Below are 12,976 nucleotides of genomic sequence, written 5' to 3' on the forward strand. Positions count from 1 at the left end.
CAATAGAAACATCCCAACCCCTAAACCATTAAGACGCATCTCCATTTAAACCTTCCCGCGAAACTCCAGGGGGGGCCAGAGGTGGGGCCCAGGCCTGGTTGGGCAGCAGGATTGTCAATCATTTGGAGCCATCTGTGACTGGTGGAGGGCAGTCCAGGGCGGGGCGAGCCCGGATCAAGGACAGCTGCGAGAGGGGAGCCCGCTTCCGGCGGCGGAACAAGAGGGTAGCCGGGAGCCCGGAAGTCGGCTGATGCTTCCTGCGGCTGCGCGGGGGCTGCCGGGAGCCCGGAAGTCGGCTGGTGCTTCCTGCGGCTGCGCGGGGGCTGCCGGGAGCACGGAAGTCCGCCGATGGCGGTAGGTTCCGGCTGCGCGGCAGTCTGGGGCTGCAGGCGAGGTAAGCCTGGTACCGGCCTTCCCAGGCATGGCCACCCGGACGGGGGCCTGGGCTGCGGTCGCCGCCGCCGCCGTTGTCGCGGTGCTGTCGGCCGCGCTCTCGCTGTACGGGTCGCCGCTGGACGCAGGTACTCGTCCGGGCGGGAGGCGCCGCCGTAGGGCCGCAGCCGGCGTCGCGGGGAGCCGCTGGCGCGGGGTCACCTGGCTGGGGACCACCCCGAGCACCCCGTCCCGGCCTTGGCTGCCCAGTAGGGCGGACTGTGGAGAACGAATTTAGGCGTAAACGGAATAAACGGAGCAGGTGCCCTCGACTTGGAGCCCAAACGCTCTTGTATGGTTTCTGCCTCTTGCCCGGTGGGTGGTGGTACCGGAAGTCGCTCACACCGCTGAGTGGCTGTGTGCTGTATTATGTCACCTCTCACGGCAGAGTGGAGGCTGCTGTTACCCATCCATCTTTGGAGGGACGAGTCGCTCTGAGTCAAGCTTCGCCAGCCAGAAAGTGGCTAAAATGGTAAAACGCACTTTTGCTGTAGTCCTCATTAGTAGGCGCGGCAGAGAATAACTGTTAGGGAGTTTTGGCTTTTTGGTTTTTGGCACCGTAGTTCCAAGTGTTTTGAGGAGAGCTGAGGGGTCTCTGAGCTTCTGCACTTCACACAGTAACACCAGCGGAGGTGCTTCTGGGCATCAGTTTGGAGATATTTAATTGGTAGCTGTTTGTCTTAAATTCATACGCTCTGTGATTAATTACCAAGATTTGTCCTTGAGATTGCTTGAGGTTTCATTATTAGACTGACTTGCTGAAGTTTTACCAAAAACAAGTAGAATTCTGGATCACTGACTTCCTATTCCAGGTTTAAGACATCTAAGTTAATTTAAGGATTGGTGTTATATGTTCCAAATTATTTATGGTTCACATAAATTTAAAGTACATTTCACACAGAGAAACGTTGGTATCACAGAAAGCTGAGTGGCAGGTAATTCTAGAAAACAGCCCAGAATAAACAAATCTATTTAACTCTGCTCAGTCATGCTTCCTTAAAACAAACAAACAAAAAAAGCCAGACGGGTTTGATCTGTTCTTCCACATTCAAAACTGTATGAAGACAGATTACTTAATGGGGTAAATCTTAAGTTGCCTCTTGTCAAGGGCTTTTTATCCTTAAGAACTTTGATGTTTATATTTAAATACTTCTGTAGCTAAGTCTGAATGGTGTGTCGGTAAGCCAGCTGAAACATGAGTCTCTGTGGAGTGTAGGGAAATTTAATTGACCTTCCTTTGGCTCTCTCACTAACAGGTGTTCATTGCAGGTGAGTGGTACAGAATGCTGGCGGCATTGTGGCTTGCACTTTGCACTCACACAGTTCCAGTAAAAAAGTGAAAATACTGTACTTCTCAACCGTGATGTTTCTTCCCCATCCCAAATTGGTTTCAGAAGGCATTTGAGAAGGATTTGACTTCTAATTTGGTTGGTGGGGTGAACATTTGGTTAAAGAAAAATGATTTCTTTTGCCTAAAAATGGCAGCATTTTGGTAAAATGCCCCATTCCCCGAAGGATGAAACAGGGTTGGAGATTGAAACCAAGTCCGCCTAAACCCGAGTTCTTCTGCCAAACTTGTGATGAACCTCTCTGTCCAAAACATTATTCCCTTTCCTGTCCAATGCCTGTCCGCCTCAGTCTTGAGGTGTATCAAAGGAAAGGGGGACTTGGAACCGAGCAGGACCCTGGGGGCCTTCCCAGGACAGACTCCTCCTCCATGTCCTCTGTTGTGGCTCCTCTCTGAAGGACCCAGATACTAGTGTCTCACACCTATTTCCTGAGTTTTTCAGATGCTAAACCCACCACGAAATGGAAGAAATTAACTACTTGATGATCTTGAGCACATGGCCCCCAGACCTTCAGGTGCCTAAAGATTGACAGTGTTGCCCACCCTGTTACTGCAGCATCAACCAGTTGTGCACAGCTGATCACATACCCTGGGACACCTCTCCCTTACCTAGCCTTTGAAAGTGCTCAGCTGAAACCCTGGGTGTGGTGGGGGTGTTTGGGACTTTGGGGTAAGAGCCACCTGTTCTCCTTGTTTCTCTGCCCCAGACTCTGACTTTTCAGTATTGTCTGGCCTCACTGTGCGTCGGGCCCATGAACTTGCATTCAGTAACAATTCTAGCTAACCTTCTGCCCTGGCTTATCTGTTCCTGACCATGGCGTCTTCACAGGTCTGTCTCTCTGGGCCTTAGTTCCTTGTCTGTAAAAGAAGGATAAACTGGCTGCCAAGGAAGAGAGTGAACCAAGATGCCGTTAATTCATCATTTATTCTGTGCCAGACTCTGCTGAAGGTGGTTGGGGGTGGGAGTCCGGCCTTTAAGTCACAGGCGGGGGCTGTACCGCATCCGTGCTGTGTGGAGGCAGAGGTTAGAGAGGTGGTCCTGGGGATCTTTTGTGTGTGGCTCAGTGCTTAGATTAAAGCGATGGCATCTAACCAACCCAAAAATTGTAAGGAACCCAGAACACTCCTTGAGTGACTGGTAAATTTGGGTTCTATCTTTACAATTTCCAGACTTTAAAAGCAACTGTATTTATCGTTCCAGGGCACTTGAGGGAGTGATCATTCTCTGATGTTCTCGTATTGACCAGTCACATTATACTAGGTGTGTTCAAGTCTGAAACACACATAGCACGTGCCTTCCTGACTGTGCACACGGCCCATCAGCCGTGCATCCTTGACTCTGACAGCTCCAGCTCCTGGCCTGCCGCTCCCCAGGGAGCAAGAGCGGCTCACAGCCTGTTCCTGGCGAGGACGCTGTGCGGCTAGGGATTTGGGGTGCAGGCGGGCCTGCGGGAGGTTGAGTGAAGTGGGGACGGGGAGCGAGAGCCGGTTGTGTGTCAGCTCAGCACCCCGGTGGCCTCGCTCTGCGTCTGGTTGGGCTGGAGCGTTGGACTGACCGTTGCACAATCCTTGTGTCTTTTAGCGGTCAAGGTTACAGGGACTCTGGAGCTTTAATCTACTGTATTGATTTGGAAGATGGCAGAGAGGTGCTTAGGTGGATGGTAGTTAATGACCCACGTCTGTTTTTTCTCAGCTGCTTGGGTGATGAGAAGGATGAAACTATTGGGTGCTTTTTTTTTTTTTGAAAATACTGTTCATATCGGCAAAGATCCTTTAATTCTAGAGAAAACGTTTTATCTCCTTATTCACACGTGGGGCTCCACAAACAGCATTTCTTGCCCATCGGAGCTATTTTAAATAATCCGGCAAAGCGTACAACCCGCGCAGGAAATTTTTCAAGAAAGGCCAATTAAAATTAGCTATTTATAGACAATTCAAAATGATCAAACTATTGTAAGATGCCACTTTGAACCCAATGTAAGATGTGTTCTTTATTTAGAATGCGTCTCCTGGTTATTTGATTAGTGTCTAATTGAGCACTGGAACCAAGCCTGGAAAACTGAATTGGGAATAACCTGAATCTGACTTGAATAGACAGTGGGAGGTAACAGATGGGAGCAGAGACCTAACAAACTTGAAGGAAGGTTGAGGGAAGTGTGTGTCATTCGTTAAGTAATGACCTTCTGGAAGCTTAAGCAGACTTCCAAGTCGTCTGATAGGCTTCAGAGTACATCTGTTTCCTGCAACAGGTTTCAGTTGTGTTACTTCTGAACGTCATTTGCTTAAGACATGAAATAATGGCACTGTTGGGTAAAAATCAACAGCGTTCATGTTACGTTAGCTCTGGGGAGCATCGTGGTTAGTGCAGTGTTTTGTTTGTTTCTGATTCTTATGTGTGCTAATACTTACGTTTCTGAATGATGTCACTTTCCTGTTTTTCAGTTTTGAAAAGAGCATTTTCGCTGCATAATGCGCACTCAGTGAAGGGCATGGAAGACGCGTTACAGCTGGTGAGAAACATCGTCCCTCCTCTCACCGCCAAGAAGCACAAGGGGCAGGATGGAAGGGTCGGCGTGGTCGGGGGCTGCCGAGAGTGAGTGCCAGAGACGGTGCTGTCCAGCACTACCTGTCACCCGTCCGTCCATCCGTCTGTCTGGTTGGACCCCCGGAATCATTTCCAAGCGTGGTCTGATAGTGTGACACTCAGTGTTCCTCAGTGGTGGGCGGTTTGGTGGAGCGGGAGAGAAAACAGGGGCCCTGATGAGCTGGTCACTGGTGTGTGTCCGGGTTAGGGCTTTGCCTGGAGTTGGGGGGTGAGACTATTTTTGTTGTTTTATACTTTCTGTGTGGACGAGGCTTAATACTGGAAGCACATGTTACAATTCTGTGATGAGCATGGAAACACTCAGCATCTGCTTGGTGTACTCTGTTAATTTGAAGATACCGCTGGAAGTTATTTATGAAATCTGACCGATCCTACCTTGTTTCCAGGGCCTGTTTTCCCTTCTGGGTTTGTGTCTCTTGCTGCTGTGTTGTTGGGACACATAACGATTTACGGCTTGTCCTTGTAAATGATACCTGCTGCCTTTGCCTTAACTTCAGCCTTGGTTACCATTTCAGTTTCTGCTTACTTTCTGTTCGCATTTCTGTGTCTCTTTGCCTAGCCTTGTGTTTTCAACGGTTCAGCACATAGTTCGGTCTGTTTGCCGTAAGTAACATGTAGCCAGGTTGTTTCTTCACCAGTATGACAGTGACTGCACTCTTTAAATAAGGGAAGTGTATTTCTTTTACCAGCGAGGCTTGTGTTCACGTTGCGGGGTGGTGTCACCTGTCCTGTCTCTGGCGTTTCTGGCAAGTTGGTGGCTCTGCTCCGGGGAGGGTGCCATGTGTAGCGTGCACTGAGCACGTTCCCAGTTCGAGTTCGCAGAACTTTCCACCCATGGGAATTGACAGAAAGGTTACCTACCATCACTTATCTGAGGTCAGGGTCAAGGATTTTTCTCGTAGTCACAGGCATTCCGAGCAGTGGGGTAGAACGTGAGGGAGGTGTTTGGGTCACGTCTCTTCTGGCCCCGCATCCAAGGTGACCGCAGTCTCCACGCACTGCAGCTCTCGGAGGGCTGGGTCCCGCCCTGGGGGCCCTGCCAGTCCAGGGGCTCTGGCCTGGGGACACCTCGAGCACACTGTCTCTCTGCAGGTGCCTTCAGTAAACTCCTTGTCTTCTCAAACCTCCAGTTTCTACTTTTTCATATTCCCCCCTAACGTACATCCCTACCCATCCTTGCGAACAGTACCTGTCTTGTCCACATGGTCTCGTGTTTTCTCTTACTTGCAACTGTGTGCGTTTCTCATAAGTCAAGTGTTCTCTGTGTCTGTGTTGATCTAGAGAGAAGTGTCCTTTTTACGTTCAGTCATGTCAAGTGTATGTGTGCTGGATTCTTTAATAGGTTTTAACCTTTTCCTCACAGAGTTACCGTGTGTTTCTAAGGCTAACTCCGAGCTGCTTACGGTTTTTGCTGATGCTGTAGGTGCTGCCATGTTTCTAATCAGTTATTTTCGGTGTAGAAAAATGATTTTTTTTTCAGTGATAGAAATATTGCTGCATCATTTTATCCAGGAGACTGACTTTTTTAACAGCTCTGTTGGTGTACAGTAAACTGCACTTACCATAAATCCACATTTTGATAAGTCTGCCCTCCACGTGACCGCCACCCCAGCCCGAAGCCGCCCCTCCAGCCTTCAGCTGGCGCATCCCGTGACAGAGAGGCCGCAGGCACACGGCCGCTCCGCCGGTGCAGGGGCCTCCTGTGAAAGACGGCTTTTCTGGCTCGGAGCCGGGTTCATCCCCCCTTTCCTGACCCCCCCCCCCCCCCACCGAGGGCCGGGCCTGTGCAGGCGCCTCACGTCTGTGTCATTTATTGACGAGCCCGGTGAGCGCGCCCCACGCTCGGAAGTGCTTGACTGTGATCACCTTCTTCACAGGTACACGGGGGCCCCCTACTTCGCAGCGATCTCAGCTCTCAAAGTGGTATGTTTACTTACAGCTTCTTTTTTAGGATGTGTCTCGTAAAGAGTTGGATTATTTACATATGGTTGAAGCAATTGCTCTCTGATAGAAATCTAAATAACGTCTTTGGGTAATCACCGGGAGGGGACGCCCCGTTAAGCCCGCCCCGACCTCTTGTGCAGCCACAGGGCCTCGGGCTGGGCTCACTTAATGAGGGGCAGGTCATTAGGTCTGTTCCTTGATTCCTGCTCGGAGCGGGTCCTGGGGAGCGAACCCAGCACCTCTGGCATCCTGAGCTTTGTGCTCTCCCACTTGAGCTGTATCCCCTTCGTTGGGTTCATTTTAAACTGGAGTTTTATTAGAGTCGTTCTTCACCACAGTGGCCCCGGCTGCCTTTTCAGTCCAGGCACAAGCAGTTGGCGTCGTTTAACCTTGGCAGTTGCCTCATCGAGTCCTGAGGGCCCCGTGGGCACAGGGCGCGGGACGCGGCTATGCTCTGAGGCGTGCTGCTCCTGAGGACCTCAGTGGCGCGGCTGGGGCTGGGCTGGCAGCAGATGCCCGCGCCTCCCGAGGCCTGCCTTAGGCACTGCCCCAGCTGTGGGTTAACTGTGGCAGTGGGAGCTTCTCTTTTACAGACAGTCTGCGCAATTTGGGTGGGGGGACCACAGCCAGGACCCCTTGGGGCATCTGCAGAGCGAGCCCTGTAGCGAGTCGGCCTCCTGTGCTCCTTCTCAGGGCGCAGACTTGTCCCACGTGTTCTGCACCCAGGAGGCCGCGCCCGTGATCAAGGCGTATAGCCCGGAGCTGATCGTCCACCCGGTCCTGTGAGTGGGAGCACGGAGGGGACGGGGCGTCTGCCACAGGGCCGCGGTGCAGGGTGCCGGTGATGGGTTCTGTCCAGGGAAATGAGGAGACTGTATCAAGCCCGGGTCTGAAGACAGGAGGCAGACAGATGGCCGTGGGTGACAGTGTGGACGAGTCATACAACATGAGGTCTTGTGTGTCTGCCTTGTTTCCCTTAGCATCACGTTATCTGAGATTTGTCCACAGTGTAACACGTCAGCACCCTGTAACTCTTTAAAAAACACACACACACACACACACACACACACACACACACACACACACACACACACACACACACACCCTGCCCTACTGGCAACCACCAGTCTCTTTGTATCTTATGGGCTTGATTTTGTGGTTTTTCGTTTGTTTGTTTGTTTTAAAGACACCACATATAAGAGAGATCATACACTATTTGTCTCTCTCGGACTGACTTTGCTTAGCAATGCTCTCGAGGGCATCTAAATGTTGAAAGCTAGACATCTTTGATGGGGTCGTGTCTTGGGTCCTTGGACAGGAAAAGGACATTGGGAAGAAAATCTGGAAAAATCTGTACTTCCATTAATAAAGTAAACAAGTGAAAATTGTAAGTAAACTGTTTTGCACTTCTTTTCCTTTTTTAGGGACAGCCCTGATGCCGTTCATGACGTGGGAAAGTGGCTGCCCCGACTGCACGCCCTGGTAGTGGGCCCTGGCTTAGGCAGAGACGACGTTCTTCTTAGCAACGTCAAGGTAACGTGTAGAGCTGTTAACCGCACCTGGTCCCGTGGACTTGGCTCTTAGATCTCAGACAGTCTGAACAGAAGCGTTTTCCTTGCATTTTCTGTTGTTTACTCTGTGTGCTGCCTCACGGAAGAGCTGAGATGGAATTTGGGTTGAGGGTAGAGGAGAAACTGGGTATAAAGGTAGTAATGCACTTAAAAGCAGAGCTGGACCCGACGCGGAGGGGTCTCTTTTGCTCCCGGGGCACTGGCTTCTTTGTGCTGTGGCCGGAGGAAGTCGCTGTGGGGCCCCACGTTCCCGCTCTCGACATGACGCGAGTCCCAGCGTCCGGGCTGAGCACCGAGAGCGGCGGCCGGGCTGGGCGTCAGGCTCACATTCTCCTCCCAGTGCGACCCCTTCCCGCTGGGGATGCTTGGCTCCCAGGCCTTGTGCCTCCCAGGAAGGGGGTGACTGAGACCACATTTTGTGGTGCTTTTTGGGGTGCCCAGTTGGGCACAGTGCATGGGACAGCAGGTACAGTCGAAGTCCCCATCACAGATGAGCCGGCGGGGCAGGGCTCACAGCTTCAGAGTTCCCAGTGCCCGGCCTCACAGAGGGACGCTGTTGGTTCTTTTGGGTCTTTTCTGTTTATTTTTTACATTTACTGTGTTTTCTGTTTGTTGATGGGCTGCTGGGTTTTCTACCCTTTCCTGAGAGGTGAGGGCTTGGTGCTCAGCCTGGCTTTCTTTCCGTGCAGGACATTTTGGAAGCATCCAAGGCCAGGGGCATCCCCATCGTCATCGACGCGGTGAGTGTGACTTCCCCTCGCCCCTCCTCACTGCGCCCCCGCAGCCCTGCCCTAACAGGGTCCTTCTCCGCAGGATGGGCTGTGGCTGATTGCCCAGCAGCCGGCCCTCATCCAGGGCTACCAGAAAGCGGTGCTCACCCCCAACCACGTGGAGTTCAGCAGACTCTCCGAGGCTGTGGTGAGTCGGCCAATTGCACAGGGATGGGCGCTGGCTCTGGTCCCAGGGTGGTGCACCCACGGGACAGATGTGCAGTCAAGGGACGCAGTTGCTCACATGCCCACCTTTTTCTTTCTTGGTGGTGTGTGAGATGATGTGGTGTCTTCCATCAGGATGAGAGGTGGGCGGTGGGCCCTGGGGTTAGCCACCTTTCCTGCCACCATGCACTCGGGTGGATCGGTCTGTCCCTGCCTGGCGTTGCCTCCTCTGTAAAATGTGGATAATGATGGAATCTGTGTCGTAGGGCTTGTGAGGACGAAATAACACAGCTGACCCTCGAACAGTGCAAGGTTAGGGGTGCCAACCCTGCACGGTCAAAAATCTGAGTGTAGTTCACAGTCGGCCCTCCATAAACACAGTTATTCAGTTCTGTGGCCACGGATTCAGCCAGCCTCCGGTTGTGCCTTGCTGCAGTGTTCACCATGGAATACAGTCCACTTACAAGTGGCTCCTCAGTTCACACTCGCGTGGTTCAGGGGTCAGCTGTGTATGTAAACCCAGAGGGCATGAAGTGCCCACAGATGTTTGCTTATTATCATTCAAAGTTGCATCTCTTCGGCAAACTTAAAATCCGAGCCATGGGCAGTGGTCCTGAGCTCCGCTCTGACAGGTAGGGGCGGGCACTGGAGCAGTATTTCTGCCCAAGCCCCTGGTGTCACTTCCGCCTGGAGGACTGAGCCCTGTGGCCTCCCAGGCCTCCTCCCCTGGTGGATGGAGCACGGCTCTGTAGTGGGGCCCCAGTGGCTCCCTGGAGGAGTCGGGATCAGGGTGACGGGCTCTTCCCTGCCTAATGACAACTGCGTCTGTCTGTGGTGCCCTGTCACAGCTGGGAGACCCACTGGATGGCCAGGACCGCCGTGGAGCCGTGCTGAGACTCAGCCAGGCCCTGGGAAACGTTACTGTGGTCCAGAAAGGGGAACGGGACGTGATCTCTGATGGCAAGCAGGGTGAGTGGCTGAGGGCTTCGTGCCGAGTATTGGCCGGTGGGTGTGGGCACCAGCTCCAGAGGTCCTTGTGCAGACGCACATGCGGGCATGCACGCACACGCTCTGCCAGCCGTGGTCCCTCCAGCAGAGTGTCCCCCATGTCGGGACCGGCGGGGAAGAGTGAGGTGACGTTGGGCGGTCCCTCCTCTAACACGTGCCCCCCCCCCACAGTGCTGGAGTGTAGCCAGGAGGGCAGCGGCCGCAGGTGCGGGGGGCAGGGGGACCTCCTGTCCGGCTCCCTGGGTGTCCTGGTGCACTGGGCCCTCCAGGCCGGCCCCGAGAGAACAGACGGGTAAGTCATGTCTTCACTGCTCACGCATCGCGTTTCAGGTGAAATGCCTGAGTCACGTGGAGGGGGTTCCAGGGAGGGGTTGCTCCCAGGACTCTCCCCCAGGGAGCTTTTACTTCATGCGAGGTCTGGGCCCGCCCGGCATGTCAGTGCCCAGGGGGCTGGGCAGTTGTCGCTCTGGGGTGTGAGAGCGCTCCGGGAGGTCTGCAGTGCGCCCTCTGCCCAGGCGCGGTGGGGGAGAGCACGCAGGCAGAGGTGGGCTCATCCTGAGAGAGGAGTTTCTCCAAGAGGCAGCAGAACCATGAGGTGTGGGCTCTGTTGTCAGCATCTAGTGATCTTGGGCAGTCCCCACCCCTCCGGGGGTCTGGGCGCCTCTTCTCTGCACCCACCATGGTGACAATGGTGGGTGTCCTGGGTTGGAAGGACACCTGGTGAAGTGGGTGCCTGTGGAGACAGAGCGTGGGGGCCCAGTATCGGGGCAGGACGCTCCACCCCAGATCTCCAGGCTTGTTCACGCCCTGCGACAGCAGAGAGCTCTCCTTCACCAGGGGAGACAGCTGTGTCCTCAGCGCCCTCCCGGCGCACAGGTGTGCCTGGGAGGCCTCTGTCGGGAACACCAGCATCCGGCGTTAGTGGTTACTGGTAACAGCCGCCTACTGCCTCAGAGGCACATCAGACTTGGAACTGCCCGTTTGGGGTCCCAGGGTGACCCAGGAGGGACAGTCAGAGCCTGGAGCAGCCACGGCCCCGCTAACCTCTCCCTCCTCCAGTTTCAGCCCTCTCCTGGTGGCTGCCTTTGGCGCGTGCACCCTGACGAGGCAGTGCAGCCACCAAGCCTTCCAGAAGCACGGCCGCTCCACCACCACTACGGACATGATTGCCGAGGTCGGGCCTGCGTTCAGCAGGCTCTTTGAAACCTGAGCGGGCACGGCCGGAGGAGCGGGTGCCGTGATGGGGAGACCCGAGCTCCGCGTCCAGTCCGTCTGGGTCCCCGGGAGCCTCGTGAGTCCCAGCGACGCGGTCCGCACAGAGAATGTCAGAACTGGGAATGCAACGCTTTCCTGCTAAACTAGAGTGTTCCTAGAGATCTCACGAAACAACTTGTTCCTGAGCTTCTCTTAGCTTCTCAGTGACATCAGGGAAAAGCGCACGTGAGAACGATCCGGCCCGGCTGCGGTGGCGGGTTTGCTGCACCCCCGCGCGATTCCCTCCTCTCCACCCACAGCCTCCCGCTGCTCCTGTTTACGCAGGAAGTTCCCTCTTCAGACATTCCTCCTGGGGGTCCCATCAGTGGTTTTCAAATGTCTACATGCAGAGTAATGTTTCTTTATCAAATTGAGGTCCCCAAAGGATGTGGCTTTCATTTTAACAGTGCTTAGGCTGGAAACACCTGGGGGAAGCACTAAGCATTAGCTGTTCTGGTTATCTGGTGGGAGTGTTTCAGAATACGCAGTGATCTCTAAGAGCTTAGAAGTCCTTTCGGAGGCATCTGGGGATGTCACAGAAGGAAACGGGCACAGGTGGGGATGCTTGCCTCTTCTTGCGTCGGCACAGAGTCGGCTGGCAGCTGGCAGCCCCTGCACAGCGCCCACGAGTGGGAGGGGCGTCCGGGGCTTTGGGTGATGGTCTGATGGGAGACAGCACTGGGGGTGGGGACTGAGCGCTGTCCTCACACCTGCTTACAGAGGACAGCGGCCCCTCTGCTTCAAGAGTAGATGTGGCCTTGAGAATGTTCAGCTTCCATTAAAGACATTCTCTCTGAAACTGCAGTACATGAGGCTCGATGGTGAATTGTCCGCCTTGGGTCAGCTTGCGGGTGGCCGTCTGGGCGGGTCAGTGACTCATTTTCTATCGCATTTCTCCCCGGCATTGGTTCAAACATGTGCGTCTGAACGTCCTTTCATCTGCTTGGTGATGCTTTCCACAGGGCAGGGCCTGTCCACGTCTGTAAGCCCGTCTTCAGTTCATGCTCTGTGGTCAGACACCTCTCCCCAGGCAGATCTTTCTTTAAGCAGTTGTGAACTTGCGAGATTCCTTTAAAAATGTTTGCCACTGTGATGTCACGTCTGACTGTGAAGAAGCTTCCCCATCTCTGTGGGAATTTCTCCAGAAAGCCTGCGTGGCTGGCTTCTCCTTTGGGGATTTTACACCTCAATCGTGGTTTGTATTAAAAGGCAGATCTGGTTTATTTCAGTAGAGTGTTTTGTATTTTTTTCAAACAGCCATAATCCACCTTTCATCTTAGTCCTAAGCAAGGCCGTTCTTAAATACCAGGGAGACAAAAATACGTCGGCCCATATGTCTAATGCTGTGGATTCATTGCTGCCAGCCAGCGCATCCAAGCGGAGTAACCAGTGAGCCAAGAGGTGGCCGCTTCCTTCCCTATCGGCGGGCGTGGGAAGTGCCGTGTTCTCGCCCTGAGGGCAGGACCCCTCTGCTGGAAGAGCTGGGGGGAGCCCAGGGCTGTACTTCTAACGAGGTCACCGCTTCCTTGTCCTTCAGAGACCTGGACACTCCCCAGCCGGGGGCTTCCCTGAGGCCAGGAGAGCAAGTGCGCCCCGGGGTCGGCCCGGGCGCCTGGCCATCGGGCAGCAGCTCTGAGGAGAGGGACCCTGTTTGCACGACTCATTGTCAGGAGCCCACCTGCTGTCTGGGGTCTTTGCTCCATTGCTCACCAGCTGGGTCACTGGTAACAGGTCAGCTTTGAATAGGCCTCATGTGTAGACGGGGACCACCGCGGCCTTAAAGGGTCACACAGGTCGGTGACCGAGTAAACGTGGCTGCCAGGCCGGGCTGTCCACAGCAGCGCCGTGCGGGTGCTTCCCTGCTGCCCGGGGCTGTGCC

The 12,976-nt window shown here is 54.2% G+C and overlaps 1 protein-coding gene across 11 annotated transcripts; it reads left to right on the forward strand.

Annotated features, from left to right (window-relative positions):
• Positions 1 to 296: 296 nt before the first annotated feature.
• Positions 297 to 12,325, forward strand: NAXD (NAD(P)HX dehydratase). Of its 11 annotated transcripts, none has more exons than XM_074378539.1 (11): positions 377 to 394; positions 2,982 to 3,041; positions 4,223 to 4,373; positions 6,263 to 6,308; positions 7,023 to 7,111; positions 7,754 to 7,862; positions 8,590 to 8,640; positions 8,714 to 8,818; positions 9,684 to 9,804; positions 10,015 to 10,135; positions 10,903 to 12,325. In XM_074378539.1, the coding sequence occupies exons 3-11, from the start codon at positions 4,270 to 4,272 to the stop codon at positions 11,051 to 11,053; spliced, it is 897 nt and encodes a 298-aa protein (XP_074234640.1). In that variant the 5' UTR covers positions 377 to 394; positions 2,982 to 3,041; positions 4,223 to 4,269; the 3' UTR covers positions 11,054 to 12,325. The 11 variants fall into 11 exon arrangements, with proteins under 11 accessions (XP_074234637.1, XP_074234642.1, XP_074234643.1 ...); XM_074378540.1 differs by lacking the exon at positions 377 to 394 and adding an exon at positions 437 to 521; XM_074378536.1 differs by lacking the exon at positions 2,982 to 3,041 and having other exon boundaries at positions 297 to 394.
• Positions 12,326 to 12,976: the final 651 nt, after the last annotated feature.

The sequence above is a fragment of the Camelus bactrianus genome, chromosome 14 (genome assembly GCF_048773025.1).
Source record: "Camelus bactrianus isolate YW-2024 breed Bactrian camel chromosome 14, ASM4877302v1, whole genome shotgun sequence".
NCBI classification, from domain to species: Eukaryota; Metazoa; Chordata; class Mammalia; order Artiodactyla; family Camelidae; genus Camelus; species Camelus bactrianus.

What these genes read in the sequence shown, in the direction of transcription:
- NAXD (XM_074378535.1), top strand. Translation starts at nt 422, where the DNA reads ATGGCCACCCGGACGGGGGCCTGGGCTGCGGTCGCCGCCGCCGCCGTT. An exon ending in CTGATCGTCCACCCGGTCCT is followed by an intron (nt 7,112 to 7,753) that starts GTGAGTGGGAGC and finishes TTCCTTTTTTAG; the next exon opens with GGACAGCCCTGATGCCGTTC. An exon ending in GATCTCTGATGGCAAGCAGG is followed by an intron (nt 9,805 to 10,014) that starts GTGAGTGGCTGA and finishes CCCCCCCCACAG; the next exon opens with TGCTGGAGTGTAGCCAGGAG.